Source organism: Opisthorchis viverrini, assembly GCF_000715545.1.
Source record: "Opisthorchis viverrini unplaced genomic scaffold opera_v5_183, whole genome shotgun sequence".
NCBI lineage: Eukaryota > Metazoa > Platyhelminthes > Trematoda > Opisthorchiida > Opisthorchiidae > Opisthorchis > Opisthorchis viverrini.
The window spans coordinates 520238-543833 of NW_008751841.1; the positions used below are offsets into that span (position 1 = coordinate 520238).

Sequence of the window (23596 nt, forward strand, 5' to 3'; positions counted from 1 at the left end):
AGCACCAAATCCAAAAAAATCAAATAATAACCTAATTTGATGAGCGGTTTAGTGAAAAAAATTTAGCATGTCACTTTATTACTTTTTAAAACTAAATTTTCACGCCACTTATTAATGACTTGCCGTCATTTGATATAACAAGGCCACCACTCGTCACAGGAAGCATCATGATCTGGATGGATCTAGAAATTATTTCTGTTTTAGAACAGCAAACCTGGGTTCTTTATTATTTTTGTCTTTCTCTAGCTTCGTTTTTCTCGTTGAAAGCGAGCGAATGTTCTCACACTTATTGAATCTACTTCATTCTAATCTGAATTTTAGCCAGAGGGAATTAAATTACTTGACAAGTACCGAGTAACGTTCAAAACATTCTGCATGTCCTTTACCTGAAATTAATAAGGAACCCATAAAATCACTCTTATTTGAGGGAAGGCCATATTAAATTCGTTTAACATGGTTCTTCGCTGTCTCCTACTTCGTGTCCGAATGAGAGGACGGAGTCTTTAGCAGCCGCATGCATTCAGCTTAGTTGGCCGTCAATGTACCGAATCAGAGTGCATAGGCTTGCATGTCTCGTTTGGATTTCAACGAATATTTACCAAAGTATTCCCCGTTTTTGTCACAGGTGATAAAAAGAAAGCTGCAAACATTGTCTTCCGCAAATGGAGCGTAGGTGCTTCCTCGTTTGTCCACAGTACCCGCAATTTCAGAATCGGTGAAACAAACAAATATTGTGAAAGGGAGGGGAAATTGTTTGTAAGTTCGCCGACCGACCACAAAAATTCTATGTTGTAGATATACGAAATCACTTGTCCGTGGAGTGCTGAACGTTAATAATGTAGCGAATTCACCATATAGACTCGCATCTAGACAGCCGAGCTACTGGTTGAGCGCATTTCGGGTAACTATACAGCTACTCATGAGTAGTGAAAAATAATTTTGAGTAATTAGTAGGACTCACTGTACTGAACCGGAAGATATAAAAATTTCAGCCTGACACTAAACTATCCACCGATTTGTAAATCCTGCATTTTCGTAATACTTTAGACTAGCGGACATCATCAGATACCCTAAATATAAGTGAAAATCATGAAATCAAATCCAGAATCATCTCGTTTCAGGGATGACACATCTCGGGTTGTACTTTTTGAAGCAATCAGCACCTTGGTTATGTCAAGCCGCACTAATGAAACTAGTTGATGGTGTTAATAGACAACCGCTACATGCACCAAGAACCGTGCTCCTACAATGAATGAAGCGAACCAACCCATCAAAACAATGAACTATTCATCGCGCTAGCCTTCATTACGACGAACTCTGAATGGTATGGCGAACAAACCACCATCCTATACTCCCCTTCTCATGATTATTTGACAATACTGAAAATTCGTCCACAATTGGTTGTTGATCAGATGGCTGTTGACCTGTGCGCTGCACCCAGCTGCGCACTGATGATGTCTCCTCGTATGGTGACGAAACGTTTGCAAGCCAATTGCCAAGCTCGGCGAACAGATCAACAGCCATCTGATCAACAACCAATAAACTCACCCGAGCTACCAATATTTCACCACATTACCAATTCGTCCACAACTTCTTGAAAATGAAGTTCAGTGATAGTGCAATTAAAAAGTGAGTGGGCTGGCATTCATAGTCGACGCAGTCGACGATAGCGTTCTTTTCTAATCATACACATACAAGGCAGCAATCCAATGCGGTGGTCAAACGAATTCCTTTGGAGCAACTTCATGACAAGCTGACATCCCAAAGTTTTTTTGCAATCCTGGTTCTGAGTTTTTTCACAAATTTTTAGGGATCAAATTAAAATTATGTTCTCCGCGGTCTTCAGTCACCTGATTGCTCTAAATTGGTGCGGAAATTTTGCTGTAATAGAACAATACAACCTGCGTTCAAGCGACACCATGGGGATGCAAATTAGTTTGTTTTGACGAGCTTGAGGCTGAGTCCATAGATTTTAATTTCCCTAGATTATGATGTAACCTCGATGAAATTGAGTTCGATGTTACTTTACCTTGGATGAACTCCAACAACAACCCTCCCTGTGATAGGGTCATATATTTGGACTCACCCAAATTATGTCAGGTTAAAATTCATTGTGCACGAGAGACAGGTAGCCCAATATGTGCACATTGACAATAGCACCCGAACGCACCACAGAAGGCCTAATTGTTGCTTATTTAATCAGCAATGTAAAATCTGGTTTTAAATTTCGATAGAAAGGCACATGAGTTTTTGGGATATGACGTAAAAATAATCTGTTCTATATCTGCGGGGAAAAACCCGGTACCACTTCTTTCAAAAAAGTGTAAATTTTTGGATGCAATCTTGACAACTAGGAATTTAACACCTTACTGCATTCAAGTACTGGAATAGATCTGTATGTAAACAATGGGTTTGGATTTTTAAGAGTTGCTTCCACAAGCATCTGTCACGTTTTTTTGGAACTAGAAGAATCGCATCGCTGAACGACTTTGTGGGGATTTGACTCAATCACAGTCACAGTCGCCAAACTATCTAGTCCTTTTTGAATCATACTATAATAGAATGTTTTTTGTGGCTAACATGTTGTTCCCTTTCTGTTTAAAGTTCTTCACGCACTTTTTGGTGGAGATCTCTAGAGAGCCGTTTTCTGCAGTGCGGTTGAGATGTTTTGAATATCCCCTTCGAAAATCTCTTCGGAAAAGATTTTCATGCCCTCTCAAAAAGAAGCCAAACCAAAGTTTGCTCATGGTCCTTCTTGCTTTTTTGCTATATTGGTGCAACGAGGACTTACCGCAATCGCTTGTCATGTCAGGTTTTAGCAAGGTTCATTTCTTCCCACTCTCATGATCTGAAGGTGAACTGTGACACATCACGGGCAAGAGAAACGTCCAAATCGTATGGTAAATGGTGCTTCGATCTGTCGCATTTGATGCAGTTAAGAAGCTGGTTTCACTAAACTCAACCGAAAATTGCCTAGGACCTTTAACTACTCTACCATTTAGCGAAACTTCAGCAACTGCCTTGTTACATATTGGCCAATAAACTAAGATGAACTAGCATCACCACAAACGGGGACAAACCATTAAAGTGAGATTCAGTGAGATATGACGTTGGAAAGGACTATGTTCAAAGTTTTAAAAAATTTCTACTCTGTCCTCATTTTAGATTGTATTTAATGTTAAAATTTTTAGTTTTTCGTGTTATTTTGTGGAAGGATTCTATCGGATCTGGTTCTTCAAAAAGCTTCCATGCCTCGCCAAAACAACGTTAATAGCACTTCTGTGCCCGAATCTTCTTATTTTCTCCGCAGACGTACCAACGCAATGAAACCGTTCGTCAGTGACCAGGAGGTTCATATTACACGTGGCTCTATTGTCAGTCATATCAGCACGCTGGTCCTCTTTCTGTGTCTCTGGTTGACTGATGTCAGTTCCAGGCCCAATTACAAATACCTTCTGCAAGCTGAATCGCCCAGCGGTCCGGAGCTCCGGAATTCCTACGATACCTGGGAATCCGCCGCTTCAGTTGCACCATGGGAACCCCCAGTAGCCCCAGCAGATGAAGATGATAATCAGCGTAGTGAAGCACTTTCCTGGAATCATCAAACAAACATAGAGCGCGATTACCATTACACATCTCGCATGTACTATACACTCACTTTATTGAACGATACAAATGCTCTGTGCAATGACGGAACTCAGGCAGGGTAAGATGTGATTGTAATCTTAAACGGGGGATTATGGATAGCAAGTACATCAGCGAAACCACGTAGATAGCAAATTGAGCTGCAAAAGAGCTTTTTTGTGGTTTCATAAAATTCAACCTCCATACAAATCAGTGCCAAACAATCACTTTTAAACACATAGATATGTGTATAATGCTGTCAGGAAAAATTAGCGCGATCTCTTCTGTAAATATCAGTAAACGATAGTAAATTTGAACATGTTTAGGAACATCGGTTAGCACTCCCAAACCACCTCTAACTGTTCGTCGAAAATGCATGCGGTTCGCATTTGCCTTGCCAGTAATACTACTGGTTCACCGTTGCCCACATTGACATCTGATGGCAGTCCAAGAACAAGCTCTTGAAAAAATGAACACATCTAGAAAAAAAGTGATGTTTTAGCTCAGTGAGAAATCTCGAGAACTCACTGTCCCAAGAATGTAAGGGATTTTTCATGTACGTTTGACAATCTCTTAAGATTTAGGCTAAGAGCGTCTGTTCCTAAGTCTGGGACATTCCAGACCACAATGTTTGTATATTTATTTCTCACCCACCTCCACTGTTTTGGTTTGTTCGTAAATAAGGAGCCTTTATTGCCTGCTTTGCAATATCACAGCTCCACGCTGGCTCAGATATCCGTAGATCTAGATATCCTGTGGTTAGCTTGTCCTTCTAGTCCCTTAGTTATAATGTGCTTCCAGGGACTACACGTCTCAAGGTGGGTAGCTCTTTAGCAATCAACAAAGCTTACTCAAATTGCTGGGAACCTAGAGTTAAATTTCACCATGCTGAACATTAGTCTTGATCTAAATATTTCCAATGGCGAATTGTGTCCTACTAAATGCATGGATAAAATAATACCAAGGTCGTTCCTTGCAAAAGGAATTCCACTTTATATTCCACTTTATATTTTTAGCATTCCTTCATTTTTACCCAAAAACATAGGGATACTTTGGGCATTGACAACACGAAACCATGTGATTGCTTATTTATTTATAAAAATGAACTACTTCGTTTTAATTTGCCAGGTTTATTTAGTTAAAAGTCTGCATGCAAAACCTTTATGCTGCTAAATAAAGTACTAGTGGGCCACTCAGATTTTATTTGTGTACAAAGAATGAACCACGACATGCTTGATTGTGAGCAACGAACACTTACTTCCGTAAGAGTTCGGAAGTGTCACGCTAGTTCCTTGTTCCCAGAATAACTCATTTCGTGCCCATTCTCCGAAGTTAGGGTTTATATTAACCCCCTTATTGTCAAGTGACTTCTCTGTTATTAATAATGGCATATTCAGATTTTCATTTCAACTTGAACGGATTAACTCTTCGGCTTCGTGTGTGAAATTCAATTTTAGTTATTACTATCGACGGTCAAAAGGGGGAAATTCACAAAATTGGCTTATATTCCTTGAGGGTAAGTGAACGCCAATGCCATTTCAATAATCATTCTCATACTTCAGGTGGATGGTATTGTTTTGACAACACCACCTGCCAGCTACGTGAATCAAGTACCTTCTCCCTGTTTTCTTCAAGTTCTTGGCCGCAGCAACGACCCTGTAAGTTCTTTATAGTATATCAGATATCATCCAGATCTTAATTATCTTCGGTAGTTAAAATCCACGACGTTAAATTTAAATGCGCCGTCGTGCGACGTAAATCTAGGTCTTGATCTTGTAGGTCCAACTACACAATGAAGAATAAACATCATCAGTAGGTAGAAAATATTGCTTGACCCCTATGGCATCTTTTTCTGTAAGAGCTGGCTATCAGCCATATAAGGCAAAAATCAGTCTTATTTGAAAATATGTCAGCATTAAGTCCATGTTTCATAGTATCAGTACCTAAAATGCTCACTTTAATCCACCAGGGTACCTATGAGTATCTGAATGAGAAAACTTCATTCTCTGAAAATATTATGTTCCAAGACAAGTATGAGTTGAATGAACTGCCCAAAACACCCAGATTAACGTGCGCCAGAGACTGACGGAACTTTCGCATCAGCAGAAATTACCGAAAATTTGAAAGTGGTTTGGTTGCTCTTTCTTATTGTAATGGCTAATTGGACCTTGCATATCTGGGCATCCTAGTTCAAAACTGACAGAATGCAAAAGTGTGCGTTGTTCTAACAAAAATTCAGTTCACCAGTTCCTAGGTTTTGGCAACTGGCGTGAAATCCTTCAGTCCAATCTTTAGCCGAACAAATGCAAGACGTCGGAGGGAATGGATATCCGTATTGCCTAACATTAAGCCATCAGATTAAGATGGTGTGATTTTTACTATACACCAAATGACAGTATCTGAGTAATAAAATGTTAACGCGAAAGTTACTCTTATTTGACATCTATGACAAGCCTTAACTATTCTCATCTGATAAGCAGTTTTAAGACGCAAAACAGTAGATTGGACCGAAGAGTGTCAAAATAGTGTGCTTATTTATTTAACCAGTGTATTTAGTCATGCAACGATGCAATGCAATGATTTCTTGTTAGACCTCGTAAAATTCTGTTTACCACAGAAATGTTCTTTTTATGTTTTCAGTCGATGGCATACTATCCTCCAACCCGAATGTGAATCCCATCTATCACGAATATAACAGTGTGTAAGTGGCTAGATTTTTACAAGGATAACCACTAAAACTAAGTTTTATCCCTTACTGCTCTAGTGATCTATGGACCGGAAGAAGAGTTAATCAAACTGGCGGTAAGGTTTTACTGATTTTGTGCAGTTATTTCATCGCATTTTGCTTGTAAAATTGTCTTAGTTTTCTAATGACTGCTTATATTTGAACGGGTCTCATGTTGTAACTAGCTTAATAACTTGAAATCTAGGCTCAACCAGTGAGACCTTAACAGAGACATAGTCAACTACTTTTACAGTACAATTGACATGTGACGGCAATAGAACCTCGTGATAGCTTGCCTGTGTGTTTATTAAGTTGAAGTTCAATCCTCAGCATCTGAGACTCATTCGTATCGCAAACAGTCCAAATAACGATAGAACTGCATTTCTTGTATCAGATTACATGTAAACTAGCGCAGATCACAGTCAGTGGCGCAAAGTAATTTCGATGCATGTAGTGGGTTTGCGGCATGTATATTTCTCACATTCACGTTGCTCTCGTTTGAACAGTTGTCCTCCTGTCCTGATGCAATTATTCTGGTGAATCTACACCAAAGGGTAGAAGCACTAGACTCGAGTTCCGCTCTTATTAGAACTGATTGGTGGTGCATATCCAATGGACATGCCGGGGTTTGAACTCCGGACACCTGACGTGCGAGGCCAACGTGTTACCACTGTTCCACCAACGTATGTTGGACGCATCTGAATTCTCACATTTGAACGGGCAGGCGTGTATACGCTTGATGCCGAATTCCCAAATTGGTTGTTTGCCCCTAAAAGTCAGCTTCGTTGATAAATGTCAAAAAAAGTAATCTGCATAATACTTTTTAATGAGCAGTCTTTTGGGTAACCGATTAGACCTGAGGCACTTCAGGGCTTTTTTCAGCCCGTAACACGATAAGCTGGAAGAATGCATAGCAAGCATTAATGCTTGCAGCAAATTAAGGAAAGACTTCCTGTCACCTGTGGGCGAACGATTTATCGGCTGCCAGCTACCTGACCGAAACTCGGGATATTGCACACATTCGAACGTGTGATGCTATCAGACAAGATTTGGGTAGTCGCTTACTTTGGTAGGTACAATCACCAATTGACAAAAAGACACAAGATCTGAGCGATTACCTTTAGGGCAAATAAAGCTGTTGGAGATTTCAGGTATCACCAAAAAGCATGTTTTCCGGTCTAAAACTCATTATTGCTTGCGTTTCGAAGCTTTTTGTCGAAGTCAATGACCATATTCTCCAAACCATATTGAAATTGTAGGAAATCTTAATCTGCTTTCAGAATAATGTTTTATGATGTGTAAGCACCCGTAGCATCCGGTCAGCAAATAGCCCTTGTTGCAAAGCCAACGATTTATTTGGTAGTGCTTTCATACAGAGATGATCGCATTGATTCAGAATAGGAAAATGGTTCCCATCTTATGGACAGGGCCGTAACAAGTAGGCAAATCAATTGCCAATCAGTTTCCATTTGGCTCATTAATTTAAGCAGAGTGGGAGGAAATCGTGAGAAGATATTTCGCTCCCATAGGTTTTAGTTCATCATGAATTCCGCCCTCATCTACTGACCCATCTTAGTGATCGCAACTGGTCCATTCCTCTGTTGCGTTAGTTTGATCTTCGCGTTGTTTGTGATGTCTTTTAAAGGAACGCGCATTTTTCTCACATGCTGTGCAGATTAACAAGCAGGACCATGTGCGGCCACTGTTGGTAAACGTGCTGTCAATACGCCGCAGTTTACATTCAAAGCAAAATCGTAGAACACAAGGTTGGGATTAATGTCCAAACGTTTTGTTTGTTTGACGAGTTGGCAAAACAATGAAAGCGGCAGCTTTGAAAATTAAGCAACTGGGTGTACTCTGAAATAATTCTTGGATATAAAGTGGCTTTCGTGTGACTGCAACCCCTCTTGATCGACTAAATATTTATTTTCTGCATTTAAAACAAATTTTGATGGAATAAATTCACGAGTCCATTTTTCCATTGGCTCTCTTGTTGACATTCTCCTTTTAATCACACTTAATTTGTCTTTTTGCCCTTTAGACTTCTTTTTTCATGGTTCCAGGATTTTACAAGCCGTGACAGACAGTTTGCCGTGGGGAAACATGAGGGAGATCCACCGAGTTGTATTTGCTGGTTCCAGGTACGTTTTGACCAGCATATGAGGCAAATCCACTTGAACCATACCGATAGGCTATCTGCTGAGACATGTTTCACTAACTCCTTACCCTAATTATGACAACATTGCAGAAAAACCATATTGGTGAAACGAGTTTCATCAGTTGAAGCAACACAAACTGATCACGTACACACACTTGAAGTAAGGTTTATTTATTGTAATCTAACCAGCATACTCGCCTCTACAAACTAGCACCGAGTGAAGTAAAGTTTTGTGGGCTTGGAAAGAAAATGTTGTAACTCAGAACCCTATAAAGCCTGAATCCACACGACTGACTTCTAGCAATTCTCAACTATCTATAATCCCAAACGTTTCCTGAAAATTAGCAGCGTTTTTATCCAGCTTTCAACTCAAATCATTTCATTCTGTTAGTGCTGGAGGTATTGGTGTTCTCATGAATATTGACCGGTTGCGCCGAAGAATTGTCACTAAGATTGGCCGTCCAATACTTGTGAGTGGAATTGTCGATTCCGCTTGGTTTATTCACATACCTGCTTATCGGCCATCTGCGTGCAGCAATATCTTCGAATGCCCAGCTGAGGAAGGAATTCACCGAGGAATGAGGTGAGTCAGTTTATCCTACAATGCCAACATGACATCGTCTACAAAACAGAACAACTTGGCTGTCGGCACAGGAGTAAAAAAATTCGTGTTCTGGTGCTTTTCACTTATGATGTGGAAAGTATGTGCATTGTTCAAAAAAAGCACAGTGTTATGAGAAGATCTACTACGTGGTTTTCGACCCAATGATTCTTTTGCTCTGGTTTGATGCGTCGCCGATAAAGTTGGTGAAAACTCTTTGAGAGATTCCCATAATCATGAAATCTAGCTAGTTTCATTTGGGACCCCCGTCGTATGAGTAGTGTGTTACATCGGCGTAATGCAGTGCGATATCATAAATATCGTACCAAGTAAAACATTAGGCTACCTTGCGCAGCATAAAAAGGAGATTTAGCTGACGGTACTTTAGTCGCTCTCTACACCTTACTTGGCATGCAAATTTGAGGATTTGACAAAATGTTTTGTTTGTTCTTAACTGACAAAAACTTTTCAATTTCTCACGGCAAAAAAAACAGTTTTTGACTATGCTCTTAGGCGTAGGACACTGCATCTATCGTGATACAGTCAAAAAATGGATTTATTCTCCATTACACAAATCTTTTCTTGTATCACCTGGCTAGGAAGTGTGATAAAACAGAGTTAGTATTCTTCTCACGGTTGCCTCCGCTGTGTTTTAAGCTACACTCTTCGAGATAATTGTACAATACTTAAACTAGTTCTGTGTTTAAGGCGCCAAAAGTTTTTGCTTCATATATGATTATTAAGCTTAATAACCCAAATATTTTACCATACTTTTTGAGTGCAGAGAAGTTGCGGGATGCAGTATAATTTAGAACCATCTCAGAGCTACCCAGTTACGCATCGTGCGTTTTGAGTTTGCAACCCGAAAGTGAAAGCGATAGCCAGTGTTGCCTTAGTTTTCACACACTGACCTGCCCCTATAAGAATCACCCAAGTAGAGATATGTATACAAGTAGTGTAACTCAAACCGTAAGAAATACTGCAGTTGTTCGCCTCCCCTAAAACCTGTTTTGCTCTCTTAAAGATACTGGAAAGCCCACATACCGAAATCTTGCCGGCAAAATCAGCCAAGGGAGGAAAGGTGGAAGTGTTTCCTTGCACCTTTCATGTACCGATATATAAAAAGTGAGTTTCTGGTATCTTTGATCAACCTTAAGTCACTTTAGCCACAGTACATCCGTAGTGTTATTCAACACAATTCACTGAATGTTGAAAATAGTATCCACACTGTTCTTCTGTGAATAACCCCTTTGTCTTGTATTGACAAGACGTTAAATCAAAACAGCATATTTAAAGCGCCCACATCACCAACAGACCAAATAAACAGGCTACCGAGACAAACAGAAAGACAGTTCCTGGAGTATCTGTTCGAGCCATCTGACACACTCACCATTCATTAGAACACGCCTCGTAATTCGTGGTCCTCGGGCCGGACACATGGAGACTTCATAAGCTTTTCACAAACGCCTGATGATTAGCTTTCAGATTCCAACGTGACTGAACACATTTTACGCTTGAGAAACCTAAAATGATGAAATGCCCATAGGTTGTGTGAATAAAGGGGGATACAGTACAAGTAAATTAATATCAGTACTGACTCAAAAAACTACCTACAATTTCAAAGTGCATAACTCACAGTTCAGTGTAGTGTGTGCTACTCACAAACCTCATTGTAGATCCATCAAGTTCAGTTTGATTTTGCTTGTAGGCTTTATTCGCCTGAATAAATCCAGACTGCAACACAGGAAGATCTGCTTCTCCAGGGTATAGTAAATTAGTATTTACTGACAAGCTTGACCGGAAAGAGGTACTCTCTGCATAAATTAAAAATTTCAACATATATCATGGAGTTGTTTAATTACAAATCTGTTTTTCAGGGGAAGCAAATATAACGGAATATTTTTTGCCTTGGTCTCTTTCCTCCTCCACATCAAAAGATTACCAGCAATCAGTTGCGCTTCGACAATCTTATTGCATACTCTTGCTGGTCCATGAAGGGACATTCCGTATTACTGACATAAACTTACAGTAGAGTAAAACTTTGTCGACCTTGGGCTAGCTCTATTGCATTTTCAATGTGTTAAGTCTTTCTTTACTTTTTATAATCGCTCAGTACACTTGAAATAATGTCTTCTCACCTTTTCCGAATAGAAGATTACAGCGTCGAATTCCTTTGTTCTTGTCATCACTAACATGCGCCTGACCGCGAACTGTTTAATCAGTTTTATTTGCGAAAGTCAACATCGAATGTTCCTTTCACTAGATGAATTCTATGTAAGTGACACCACCAAAATAAAAGAGCTACCTGAATAGGGATGGATAAGGCAAATTGGACCCGATAGCTTACCATATTGTGCTGCAGACCAGCTTCGTAAATAAAAAACTTCGGGCAAGCTTTTTTAGTTAACCGTCTGCTCCGCTCGGTCGAAAACTTCTCGTCGTTTTGCAGGTACCAACCCCCACAAACTCCAAAACGATCGGCTTTTTGTTGCGAGCATGACGACTGTGTCTTAAAAGTGTTTTTCTCATAACTTTTGGTTCTGTATATTTGATTTGAGTTGCCTTCATCGCCTTCTCCTCTCTGATACCCAGTAATGCCTGTTTCTATACCACTAGTAGCTCAATTGTCGTAGCGCTTCGACGAACGCGCTACTCCAAAATAGCATGGGCCTGTGAGTTTTGAGTTACACTGTGTAGAGATAGAACCTGCCGTTCATTCCGCTACCTTGGGTGGTTACATACTAGCAGCGCAGTGCTTCGCATTAGATGACCAAATCAAGTGAAGTCAGTCCATGCCAAGAAAAAACAGAGAAACGCTATGCATTTGTCTCTTTGTTAGGATTCATCAGTGATATTCGTTCAATGATTCCGTACTTAGATTCAATCCGGTGACTTCTGTCCAAGTAGCAACCACGAGCACCTGACCAGCCGCGTTATTTACTTGCCACTACTCTGCAGCCATGTTCGTCTTCTCAGATGCAAGCCCCATGCACCTTGTGTGATTTTTTCTTATCTAGACACAGTACTTGTAGCCTGTTTGTAGGATGGGAGAAATTTAAAGCCCTCCGTGTTTACCTGACGCGCTTTGTGAACAACGCGCAAACGGAGTACATAACGGTACTCATTTGGGCTTAAAACGACAGCCGAAAAGAGGCACAATTTTTGTCTGTAAATTAGAGTGATATGTGCGCGCATCTGAGATAAAGAGCGATGTTTCCATGGCAGTATTCTGGATACCAGTTCAGCTCACACGTGCAATGGGTGCTGAGCTGGAGGATGTTAGTGAGGACTTTTACAAGAGAAAAAAGGAGACATACTTCACATGTATTTGAAGAGCTCAGTAAAGCGATCATGTTTGTTTTCATGAGCCGAACTTCACTGCTAATGTGTCTTGCGGCAAAAGCCCATCCTGGTCCTGTTTCTACGGGGGCCATAAGTGAGTGGAGAAATCCATCGAGTTAAAAAGCTGTAACAAACTTGCCGGTGTAGAGGCATCCTACCTAGTCGGAAGGTGATGCATCTGGAGACGCCGATTAACACCTCAGTGCCAAATTCATTTGATAATTTGCACACAAACAAAGATTTCAAACGCAATTATTGCAATTTACGTTGTTTGCCCAATGCATAAAAATCTAAAGACGCGTGCATCACCTGTTCTATGTCTCAAACGCTTTCGGGTCTCAACAGCCCCCTCCCCTCCCCCCGAAAAAGACAACAGCACGGATAATCCGCCTCGCTTGGCGACCTTTTTTAACTAAGGTTCACAATACTCAAAATATGCTCCACTCTCATTCAGTAACGTTAATGTTTAAAACAAATATTCTGCCCTGCCGGTTATTAGTAAAAAGTCATTCAGGTATAGCTGAACAACTAATCACTAGCCCATTCCTGTTCGTTTTTAAATGTTAGTTCAAATACTGGTAACCTAGCAATGATATATATCACTTTTAATAAAACATATTATTTTGGACTGCGTCCAGTGGTGACTAAACAAGTTATCATGACTTTCCCGATTTTGTTTCCCACATCAGCACCGGTTTATATTGTTCAAAGTTTATTCGATGAAGCACAGATGCAAATGTCCAAAGTTCCACTTCTCACGGGCGGCACATATGGAAAGTGGACCTACATACAGAAACTGGGGAAACAGGTTGCCCAGAGTCTACAGAACATCAGGTAAGTGTAGCTGAACACTTTGCCTACTCTAGCTTTCATCTAAATATTGTTGCTTACCTCCGGGCATTCTCACGCTTATTCTCACGTTTAAAAGTTATTGTGTATGAGGAAATGTCGCACCTCATATCATTTCGTTTTGCTAGCGTACGCGCTGTGCCTTTAAGTGAGGAATTTCATCTTGGTTTGTGGTATTTATGCGCAAAACACTTGCACTAAAGAGGTAATGTGATAAATACGAACAAAGTACAAGAGGAAAGAGGGGTGACTCACGCAGTGCTTGCGGTGATATCACGACATGGATCGCTATATCTCAGCATAAAATGATCTAGTGGGAAATTATCGCGAACTTACGCAAAGGTTGATAAAACAACCACCATTTTGCTCAACCTCGTCTAAACTCACTAAGGCAAAGAGGACTTAGCTAATGAGTGATACCGAGGTTACTAAAATCATCTTATTGACCAGGATGAACCTGCTCCAAGCCATAAACTGAAATCTCTGCTTTGGACCCAAAAGTAGGACTGTCAATATTAGAAAATATCACCATTGTAAAGCGGTAAAATTGTGAAGCAAACTATAGTTTTTGCCGGAGTGTTATTCCAACAGGTGAGCGCCTGGTTTAATAGGCTAGAATGTGGATCACCGCCACAATGTTAAGGCGTTGTGGTCAACGAATATTATTACTACAATGCGTTCTATTCTTTGTTCGTGCGCTAGCTATTCCTACACAATTTTAATTATAAAATCAGTCTAAATAATAAGGCAAATGTGACATATGTGTATTTATATCTTCTTTTACATCGAAATTTTCAATCTTTTTCTCGCTGTAATTTTCAGAGGTGTCTTCGCTCCCTCTTGTATCGACCACGAGATTCTCACAAAAAAGTAAGCATCATTCTCCTAGGAATAACTTTTAGGTTAACATTTTTGAACACATATTTGTGCGGGCAATTCATGGTACTTATCACGGCGTCTCTCTTTGTTGAGTTATTACACTCAAGCACATCAAAATGATCAAATATAATGAAAATAACGATGCTTTTCCTCTCATTTAGCACTCGGCCATTATTGATGCCGTTCATTGTTTTTTACTAGTTGTGATCCAATTCTTAGTGTTGAATTTAGCTCTATTTGAATAAGTATGAAGACAGTTGTGGCTCTCTGAGGCTATTTGGTTAAGCAAGTATGATAAAGTTAACTTGGTGTACCTGACGTGAGTCCTCAGTGAAGATGAGACGAATATGGCTGAAAAATGTCTGTTGGATTCCTTCTTACTTAGATCACACAATGCAACATGCAGTGTGTTGTACTGCACAGCTTGTATGAAGATAAGTGTAGTGTCAAGCGGGTAAAGTGCATTACTTGCGAAAATGTGCACCCACTCCAAGTAACCTTTGGTGACAGGGATGTGGATTCTATGGGTCTATGCTGCTCAATTTCTACCCAGTGGATATAATGCACCAGATCTCCTATTCGGTCATTTAACGACGATGTAAATCGCAAAATCCGCCCGTGATATAACATGGCTTTTTATTTGTATTCTTTGTATCTTCTTCATCATAATTATATTGGAGATATCTACCAACCTTGTGCATCTTAACCCCTGAGACAGCTATCTGAGTTGTCGTGCGTGAGATCCATTAATCATTTACCCTGGGATTAATTGCACAACCTGGATAAGCAGTGGCGGATCCCTCGATAACTCCGATTCTGAACTGGTGGGCAGAGCATGCTTCGGTCACATCTTGATTTTTGCCTAATCAAGCTCCTCTGTTTTTAAGTATGTTATAACAATCGCCTTGCTTATAAAATCTTCATATCTCCCAAGTCATTATGATCTTTAAAACATTCGAATTTACAGGAATTCTCCAAAGCATTGTAAGTACACCACCACTCCAGGTTTCTGTTGTTTTCCTACAGTACTAGGTGTTGCTACCACCTGCCCATGCACCTATCTCCACTCAACCCGTTGAACAATAGCGTCCAAGGTATAGAAGGTCTCAACATAAGCACCACTCGTGGGAGACATGCCACCAAATTTGGGATCACTTTGTACTGAACAGTGTTCACTAACAAAATTGGTACTTAGCATCTTGCATGACTGTATGCACAGGACAGCAGACTGGACACCCCACCAGTAAGTTGCTTGGAGTTTCAACGAAAGAAATATGTAACCGTTCGTCGGTTTGTTTCTTGAGCGGGGCGATTTGATTGCAAACGTTTCATCACTAGCCAGAGTGACGTCATTAATGCATTGTTAGGGAGGGTGATGGAGCACTGCACAGTGAGCAACAGCTTAGAAATTAATTACGACTACGACAGAAGAAATTAGCTTGTTTTAAAACATGGTGACGTCATAATTTAGTTTACATTTTCGTGGAATTGTTCATCGGGAGGTTGCATTAGGGCCAGGTGCGTAAACTGTATAACCGTACAAATGCCTCGTGCACCACCAGTTTTCGTGCTAGACTGAATCGTATGTTCACCACACAGTACGTTATTCGGACTACTGAACAGCTGATTATAGTAGCTGACAAATTGTTCATGTGTTACCACGAGTATATAATTTAATCCTATGCAAACGTTGGAAAGATGAAGTCATCGAACTAACACAAATGCACCCTTCAAAGGACAAAAACTGGTTCAATCCGTCAGAGAAGATCCAAACCTTTGATTGACTGAACAGGCGACCTGCTAGATAATCTCAAGATGACGTGGTTAAGTAGAGTATACAGTGAGACACTGATCCATAGAGCTGACTCAGTTTAAAAAGCATCCTCATTTGAAAACTAAAATCTGACCTTTATAATGTGCTGCATAGCAGAAAAGATAGATTCTTCATTTTAGAGAAGGTTCCGCGTAAGACCTGAGGCATACTAGACATATATGAAAGAGCCATGACTTCAGACAACCCAAAAAGATATTTCATTACGGCGAATACTCAGAGCGGGAAACTGTATACGAATCGTGGAATCACTAATCTGCTGCCCGCTTTGAATTTGATAGAGTGGTAAACGTTACTAACACATGCTGTACTTAATAGATGCAGTCAACTTTGCAAGGGAACATTGTCAGCATAGGACCGCATTTTTCTCCGATGTCAGCTATACAGTGTATTCGGCAGAACCCACCTCTCACAGACATTGGACTTTAGCGTAGTGTGGCAAATTGTATTTCTTCGGGACGCATTCGGTGTCCGCGCGACACTTGTCTAATCTCCCACACCAAGTAGGTGAATGATTACAGATCTGACTAACAGAGTCTCATGGGCCTTAATACTGGGGGTTAGAACATGTGCGGCGACTTGTTCAACGTTATAATGCAAGGGAACATTGTCAGCATAGGACCGCATTTTTCTCCGATGTCAGCTATACAGTGTATTCGGCAGAACCCACCTCTCACAGACATTGGACTTTAGCGTAGTGTGGCAAATTGTATTTCTTCGGGACGCATTCGGTGTCCGCGCGACACTTGTCTAATCTCCCACACCAAGTAGGTGAATGATTACAGATCTGACTAACAGAGTCTCATGGGCCTTAATACTGGGGGTTAGAACATGTGCGGCGACTTGTTCCGTAAACGTTATAATGCACCTGCATTTCCCGATAAACACCGCTGCCCTGCTGTTAGGTTTTTGAGACAAAGGCTTTGTTCGATGAGCCGTAATACCCTCTCCTCTAGATCTAGGCACCCTAACAACCATGAATCACACACTCACAAACAATCTCGTGCCACGTCCACCGTCACCTGGCGCCGTCAGCCAGGTTTCTTTCGGGGCGAAACCGGTCGTGGGCTGTCGATGGATTTTCAACAACCTTATGAGTAGTACATTACAAAGATATACATGTATCGCGATATTTCACATATCGTAGCGACTGAAACATGAAGCGGCCTGGTGCAGCACATCCAGTTGCCTGAGAACATGAAAAACGAGAGATTCAGCTGGGTTCCAGGTGAGTCTCTCGAAAGAACCAAATTAGTTTGCAGATGATTGTATATTCGCTGAGATCTACACATATTTGCACACTGCCAGAAGTGTTGCTCGTGGCACAGCGCTACCAGGTCCGCTCAAGCACTAGATATGGGACAAGAATACGGAAGTGTCCCGGCCGATTCCGAATATAATTGGACCTGACGAATTAACAGACATTTGAAAAGGGGTTTTCGTACCGATAATGAAGACTGGTGGACAATGAAGGCTAATGAAACTGAATAGGTCCGGAAAGCCGGGAATGTCCGAAGTTTATTCCACTTGGTCCGTGTGACCGGTCCTTAGAAGCCGCCGCTGAGCGAAATCATCAACAATAAAGTTGATGTAACAATTCGGAGAAAGAAGAACGCCTCGAACGCTGCGCAGGATGATTTAAGCACCAATTACCGTGGCTACCGGCTGCACTTTATTTGGATCCTCCCGCTGAGTTAGAACCCTGGACGGTCAAAATGGGAGCCCCAATGGCTTCGGAGACTTATGACTGTATATCGTCTTCCAAGCGCCACTGAGCTCCACATCCGGATGAACTTCCACCCTCACAGTTCAAAAATGGGAGTGAAGTTCTCATTTAGCGATTTTCTGCTATTATCTGCATTTCTAAGGCACAACTGTCCCAGATGACTGAGATGATTCGATGATAGTGCATATTTTAAAATAGAGGCCCGTAGTGAGTGTGGTAATTACCAGGGGAAAAACTTACTCCTGGTCGTAACGAGGCTGTTGGCATCGACTTTTGGTGCTTCATGAAACACTGGCTCGAGAAATGCTAGCGGGATTCCGACCTGATATGAGATCCACTGACCGATTATTCACACGCTGTCAGGTGCTATAAAAACGCCCTACGTATGAACGGCCCGCAGGTTTAGCATGATTGAAGTTGCAGTGCGCGTTGGACTAAACTGACCGGTCCGTTCTCCTTAAAACACCTGCTCAGCAAGGAATGCTCCAGACGTCTGTGAACACAATAAGTTCTTTGTATTCCCAGCATACCTGGCGTGTGAGAGTAAACAGAGGGCTCTCTTAAAGCTTCCGTACACAAAATGGTGTCCGCCAAATCATCCCAACCTATCCGGTTCTATTTAATTTCGTGATCGACCACATAATTAGATGAACGCTGTTCAAATAGATACTGACCAAAACGTCGTCCATCCGGAATACGCAAGTAAAATCCTCATCGTCTCAAAGAGGCGACTCAACCAAAGTCGTCCTTTCAAATGCGCTTCGCGTCCACAAAGTGTGAGATCATTCTACGAAACATGAAGACGCTGAATCCAGGAGATGCATTCAAATTTGTGGCGCGCTTTACGTAACTTGGTAATTGTATCTGATCCGACTATAGCTTGACAGATGAGGCCAGTGCACGGATCTTCACGCCTCGGGTCGTGTTTGCCAATTTGAGACACCCATGACGTCAAAGCGGTATATCCCTAAGGCTCAATGGACGTGTGTATAAGCTTACAGTGTTGTCTGTTTTGTCGTATTTTTGTGCTACACGGCTGTGAGACATGGTTTATTCGGGCAGTGGAACTGAGACATCAGTTTTTTGAAAACTGTTTTCTCATATGGATTGGTGTCCGCAAATCCCTAAGGAGACACTTATGAGACAGGAACTTCCACTTAGGGATGCGTCCAGCACCAAAAGCTGCGTTGGTTGGACTATGCGTTGCATTGCAGAGTCATCGTTTGCCGAAGAGAATACTGTTAACCCTGTCCTCTGCAGAGTGGCGGGGGCGAAAAGGTGACCAGCCTTTGACCTCCGGAAGGGCATGAAGGAGAGTAATAAGAGGCTGGGTGCTGTCGGTGCGCCTTACCTCCCAGGAGTGTGACCGCATGACCTCCAGTGAGTCTGATTGGAGACGCTGCAAGTTATGGCCACTAAATGATATCAGTGGCGTTCTTGTTGATAGCTTCATCCAGATTACCTGAATGAGTGTCTGGAGGTTCCTCAAATGTCTGTGATAGGCCAGCACCAAGTTCCTCTTCCGTCCATTTTTGTTCTTTTCTCCAAAATATGACTTGCGAATAAAGCACTGCTTTACGACAGTGAATCATCTGTCTTGAACGTTGATTTTATTTTGTGGGCCATAATGATCGTGAACTTACTACACGGTTTTACTCTACATTCTTCTATTAATGATGCAGCTTCAGTCCACTCCATGTTGACGAACGGTCTTATTGGCCGGAGTTTATAAACATTTTTGAAAAATATGCTTTTTTCATACCTACTAACATCGAATCCCTAAATTGGGCTGCATTGGCGTTTCGAAGATGGAAGACTACCAAAAGACATATTGTTTTTCTACTTTTTTTACTTTGTTTTGAAAATAAGATTGTTTCACCTCACTATTTCAGCAACTGGGTGCACAAGGCGATCGGCAACACTGGACTTGTTGACGCACTCCTTGCGTGGGACAGGCATTTGCTCAGGTAGGTTGCTCAACTCATTGATAGGCATTAGCAATACCAGTACCGTTACCGCAAGCACTTATTGATTTGCGCTCCATAGGATAATATTTTCAGCATCACGCGAGCAATTACTGAGTGGCCCACTAAGTAGAAATTACTCTGAACTCTACTTAAATATGTAAACAGTTCTCATGATGATTCTTCACATAGTAATGCACGCATCAATGGTACCCACAATTTACTCACCTCTTTTAATCACGTTTAGCCCGCACAAACTCCACTAGAAGTTTCATAATTCGGTTTATTGGCATGGGAGAACTTAAGCAAAGGCCCTAAACTGTATTTGGGACTCACAGCTGACTGAAGTAAATTGTACTTTGCAAACAGACTGAACAGGTTCACAGGTTGTCGTCGGTGAAAGCAGACCGGAGTACAGGATAAGTCCGCACAAGACCGCTTATCGGTGTAGCAGTTTGAATTGCACTACTCTTTTAGTAACCGCGCCTAACTTAGCTTTATTTAATACGCTTTAGTGGAAAATGACTCCGAACTTCTATGGTTTGCTTTTCAATCGGCAGTATTTGGCCGATATTCAGGGTTTAGATAATGAATAAAACAATTAACAGCAAGATTATCACGCGAAGTGGTCCATCCTTTTGACAAACCTGAAAATTTTTCGGTTACGTTCACAATCAAAGTGCTGGTTCGTGTATACTTTTCTCCAAAATAAGCATGGAGCCAACTCAAAATTGGTATGCACGTGTTTATTGGTCACACAAGACTTTAGTGATTTCAATGTCATTTGGTTGTCATCCCGTCGACTTGATACCAGTATTCAAAACTGATAAGTTGTTACTGTGCAACTATAATTTACTTGAAGTCCTTATTGTGGAGAAAAGAACAAAGCTGGGTGGGAAGAGACTTAGTTCTATTCTACCGCAATCATTTCAGGGTGCTCGCCCATTTGAAGAGATACTCATCTAAGCCATCCTTTGACGACCTGCAATCTGGTCAAGCTAACCGATGTGCACTTTTAAATTAGACTCCATTGGGCAAACCAAATGACTACTATAACTTGGATTATTGCGTCCTTTCTAGCAGTGCCACCTAGCGGCGTACTTTAAGCGAGGTTGTCTGCACACGGTGAGCGCGCAGAGCTATCAAGGTACACATGCATGCGATTATGCAGTGGTTTTATGTACTCTGCTTTTGTTAAGGTGTACTGGACCCTGAAATGAAGTTAGACTTCTGGAACGGTTCACCATATACTTCTGACCCACAGTTTTGAGGGTACGTCAAGCACGGACTCTACGTACAGTTATCGCTAATTGTCAGCCCATAAAAACCCGGGTTGAAGCATGTCTTCTCTGGTCCTTACACGCAGTGGATATCCAGTGCCAAAAGAAGGACGTTGTTTATAATTATGTTGAAAAATGATCCTATGCTCAACATCTAGGCGCTGAATGGTAATCTAGTTTGCCAGTTTTCTCCACTACAGGCTAAATCCCTACTATCAGCTACTATCAGCACCAGAATATCAACTCAACCTTTCCGAAAGGTTTATAATGACTTGTCTATTTCTATCACCCTGACAGAGAATGGTCTAGAGAAAGGCTTTTTCACTGGTCCCTGCGAAACGCCCAATCGCTTTTTCATCTTCGCGCTCAGTATTTGTCGGACCACTCGCGACAGGTGACAAATTCTGGACAACCAATCAACTTTCGATTCACGCGTAACTCCACACTTCTGTTTTTGTCCCGCCTCATTTCAATGCTGAATAACCGAAGCAAACAAAGTCGGCACCAACCAGTATTTTCTCATACATCCTACCCACGGAAACCTACTGCAAATGATCCTGGTGAGATCAGCCAAAATTTACGGACCTCCGAAACTCTGCTTGTCAATTCGAACAAAAAATCCTTGCTTCAATACGAGCCTTCTTCAGCACTGATCGTAAGGCCACATGGTTCGCGTGAACAGAGGAGTCTACTGTGGCCGCAGTACAGAAGAGCATTAAAGGGCCTTCCTTCCCCAGATTCATCACATGTGCCTAGAAATGAGTACTTGCTTTATCATCTTATTGACTCGTGTGGTTTGGCTGCTGGATCCAATAGGCATGGTCCTTATGTTTGCTCTGAAAAGGACCCAGAATCAGCCACTAAAATACAGATTAAAAATCATCGTGAAGATCAACTGGATAATCTGATCCCACAGTGTAACCCGACCTGTGGATTCCTGTCAAATCCTCAAAGAATGAAGCTTGTGGATGTTCTTGCTCTGTATGAGATCAACACGGAAGTCTTGGCTAAAATATTAGGCCTGACGTCTTCGGAACTTCGAAACTTGAAGTCTGAAGAACAGATGAAGTTGCTGTTTTGCGGAAACAGTCGGCTAAAGCGCCATCTTTTATCGCGCCGGCGGCGTGGCACAATTTAGCCTTTTGTTGATCTACAAACAACTTTCCAGATTTCCCATAACCTATTTTTCACCCGTTTATGCAACTTGTACAAAAGTACAATCATCGACCAATTATGAACAGTCGTTCTTGAATTTTTCTGTACAAATTTCAAATATTTTGGCCCAAAACTAGCCAAAAAACAAACAAATACTGCTTATCTCTGAAGCAGCTGCAGTAATTGTGAATAATCATGCAGTGCAAAGGTGCACAAAAAACTGAACAACCTTATCTACCTCAGTTTCTTGTGATGTTCTTAAAAATATACCTACATATCTCATTCAAAAAGGGTTTTGACAACCAAACGCCAACGACTGGAAAGTCTTCCCTAACCACGCTTCTTCACTGTCACTGGGAACTTTTGACGAATTTTATGCTTGAAGGAACCTGGACGACTTATTGCTCGGAAACTCTTGACCGTGCTACCTGTCAGATGGATTGGACCAGGTTTGACAGATATGCTGATAGGTAATTCTGAGTAAGTTTATCTAAGCCTAGTCATGCGCCCTTCTTCGTGGATGTTTCTGAATCTAGATATGAAACTCAGTATTATTTCAGTGTAGCCGGGCCAGTACTAGTTTCCAACCAACGCTGCCAGTACTACCATTCTGGAAAGCAGTATGTATGCTACTTCCGTCTTAGACACTGTTTTGGTGCCGTCCAGTTAAATTGGCGGAACAACTTGCATTGGTAGAAATAATACAGTATTTAAGACTCCAAAGGTTGATTGTTTCTGTCAGAAAGCATACATTTTGAGGTGCGAAATTCTTTACAAATGGAAAAAACTGTAGAGGTAAGAAGTCTGTGAAATACTGATCTCAAGCGCGTGGAAATAATATTTTGGTCAAGTGCATATGCATACTCAGTCAGTTGGAAAACGCTTTGAACTGATCGGGTAGACATAGCTTTCGGAAAAGGTTGGTAGCACTCGGTAAATTTGTTGCTGGGCAACGTTCCGCTCTTGACACAAGAGCTTCCTCAGGCCAAGCGACTAGGTTACGATGGGCGGGACTTGAGGCAAAATGGGTGAACCACTGCGTATTTGACTTCATATGTCGAAAGCACAGTAGTATTCCTACATCCCTAATCGTGAAGCCTCCGGATACGCATGTTGTTTCTGCAAAAATAGCTTTGTTAGCGGCCAAGTCGTTCCTCAAACAGGGTATCTACTTAACCGCTCAGCGATCAACCGATGTTCGCCCGCACTCCAGTTGGCTCAGCCACAATCTTCAGACCGCTATCTCTTTCGCCGACTACTAGCTGCTCAACACCATAGTCACAGATGTTAAGCTAACGCGGGGCCGGTAATTCAAGGACAGAGGCATACGTAGGTTTGACCAACTACTTTACATGACTCAGGGCTCTAGAAAGATCACAGAAATGACGAAAGCATCCACTAATTACTGTAGGGTAGTTGAGTTGTCAGATAGACCATGGAGTAAAGATGAACGCTGTCTGTT

General features: G+C 41.5%; 1 protein-coding gene across 1 annotated transcript; it reads left to right on the forward strand.

The window, feature by feature from the left end:
• Window positions 1-3248: 3248 nt before the first annotated feature.
• Window positions 3249-22117, forward strand: T265_07759 (hypothetical protein; the record flags this gene model as incomplete). The annotated part of the gene is made up of 5 exons (XM_009173364.1): window positions 3249-3706; window positions 5082-5140; window positions 5187-5282; window positions 11270-11382; window positions 21374-22117. The coding sequence occupies 5 exons, from the start codon at window positions 3249-3251 to the stop codon at window positions 22115-22117; spliced, it is 1470 nt and encodes a 489-aa protein (XP_009171628.1).
• Window positions 22118-23596: the final 1479 nt, after the last annotated feature.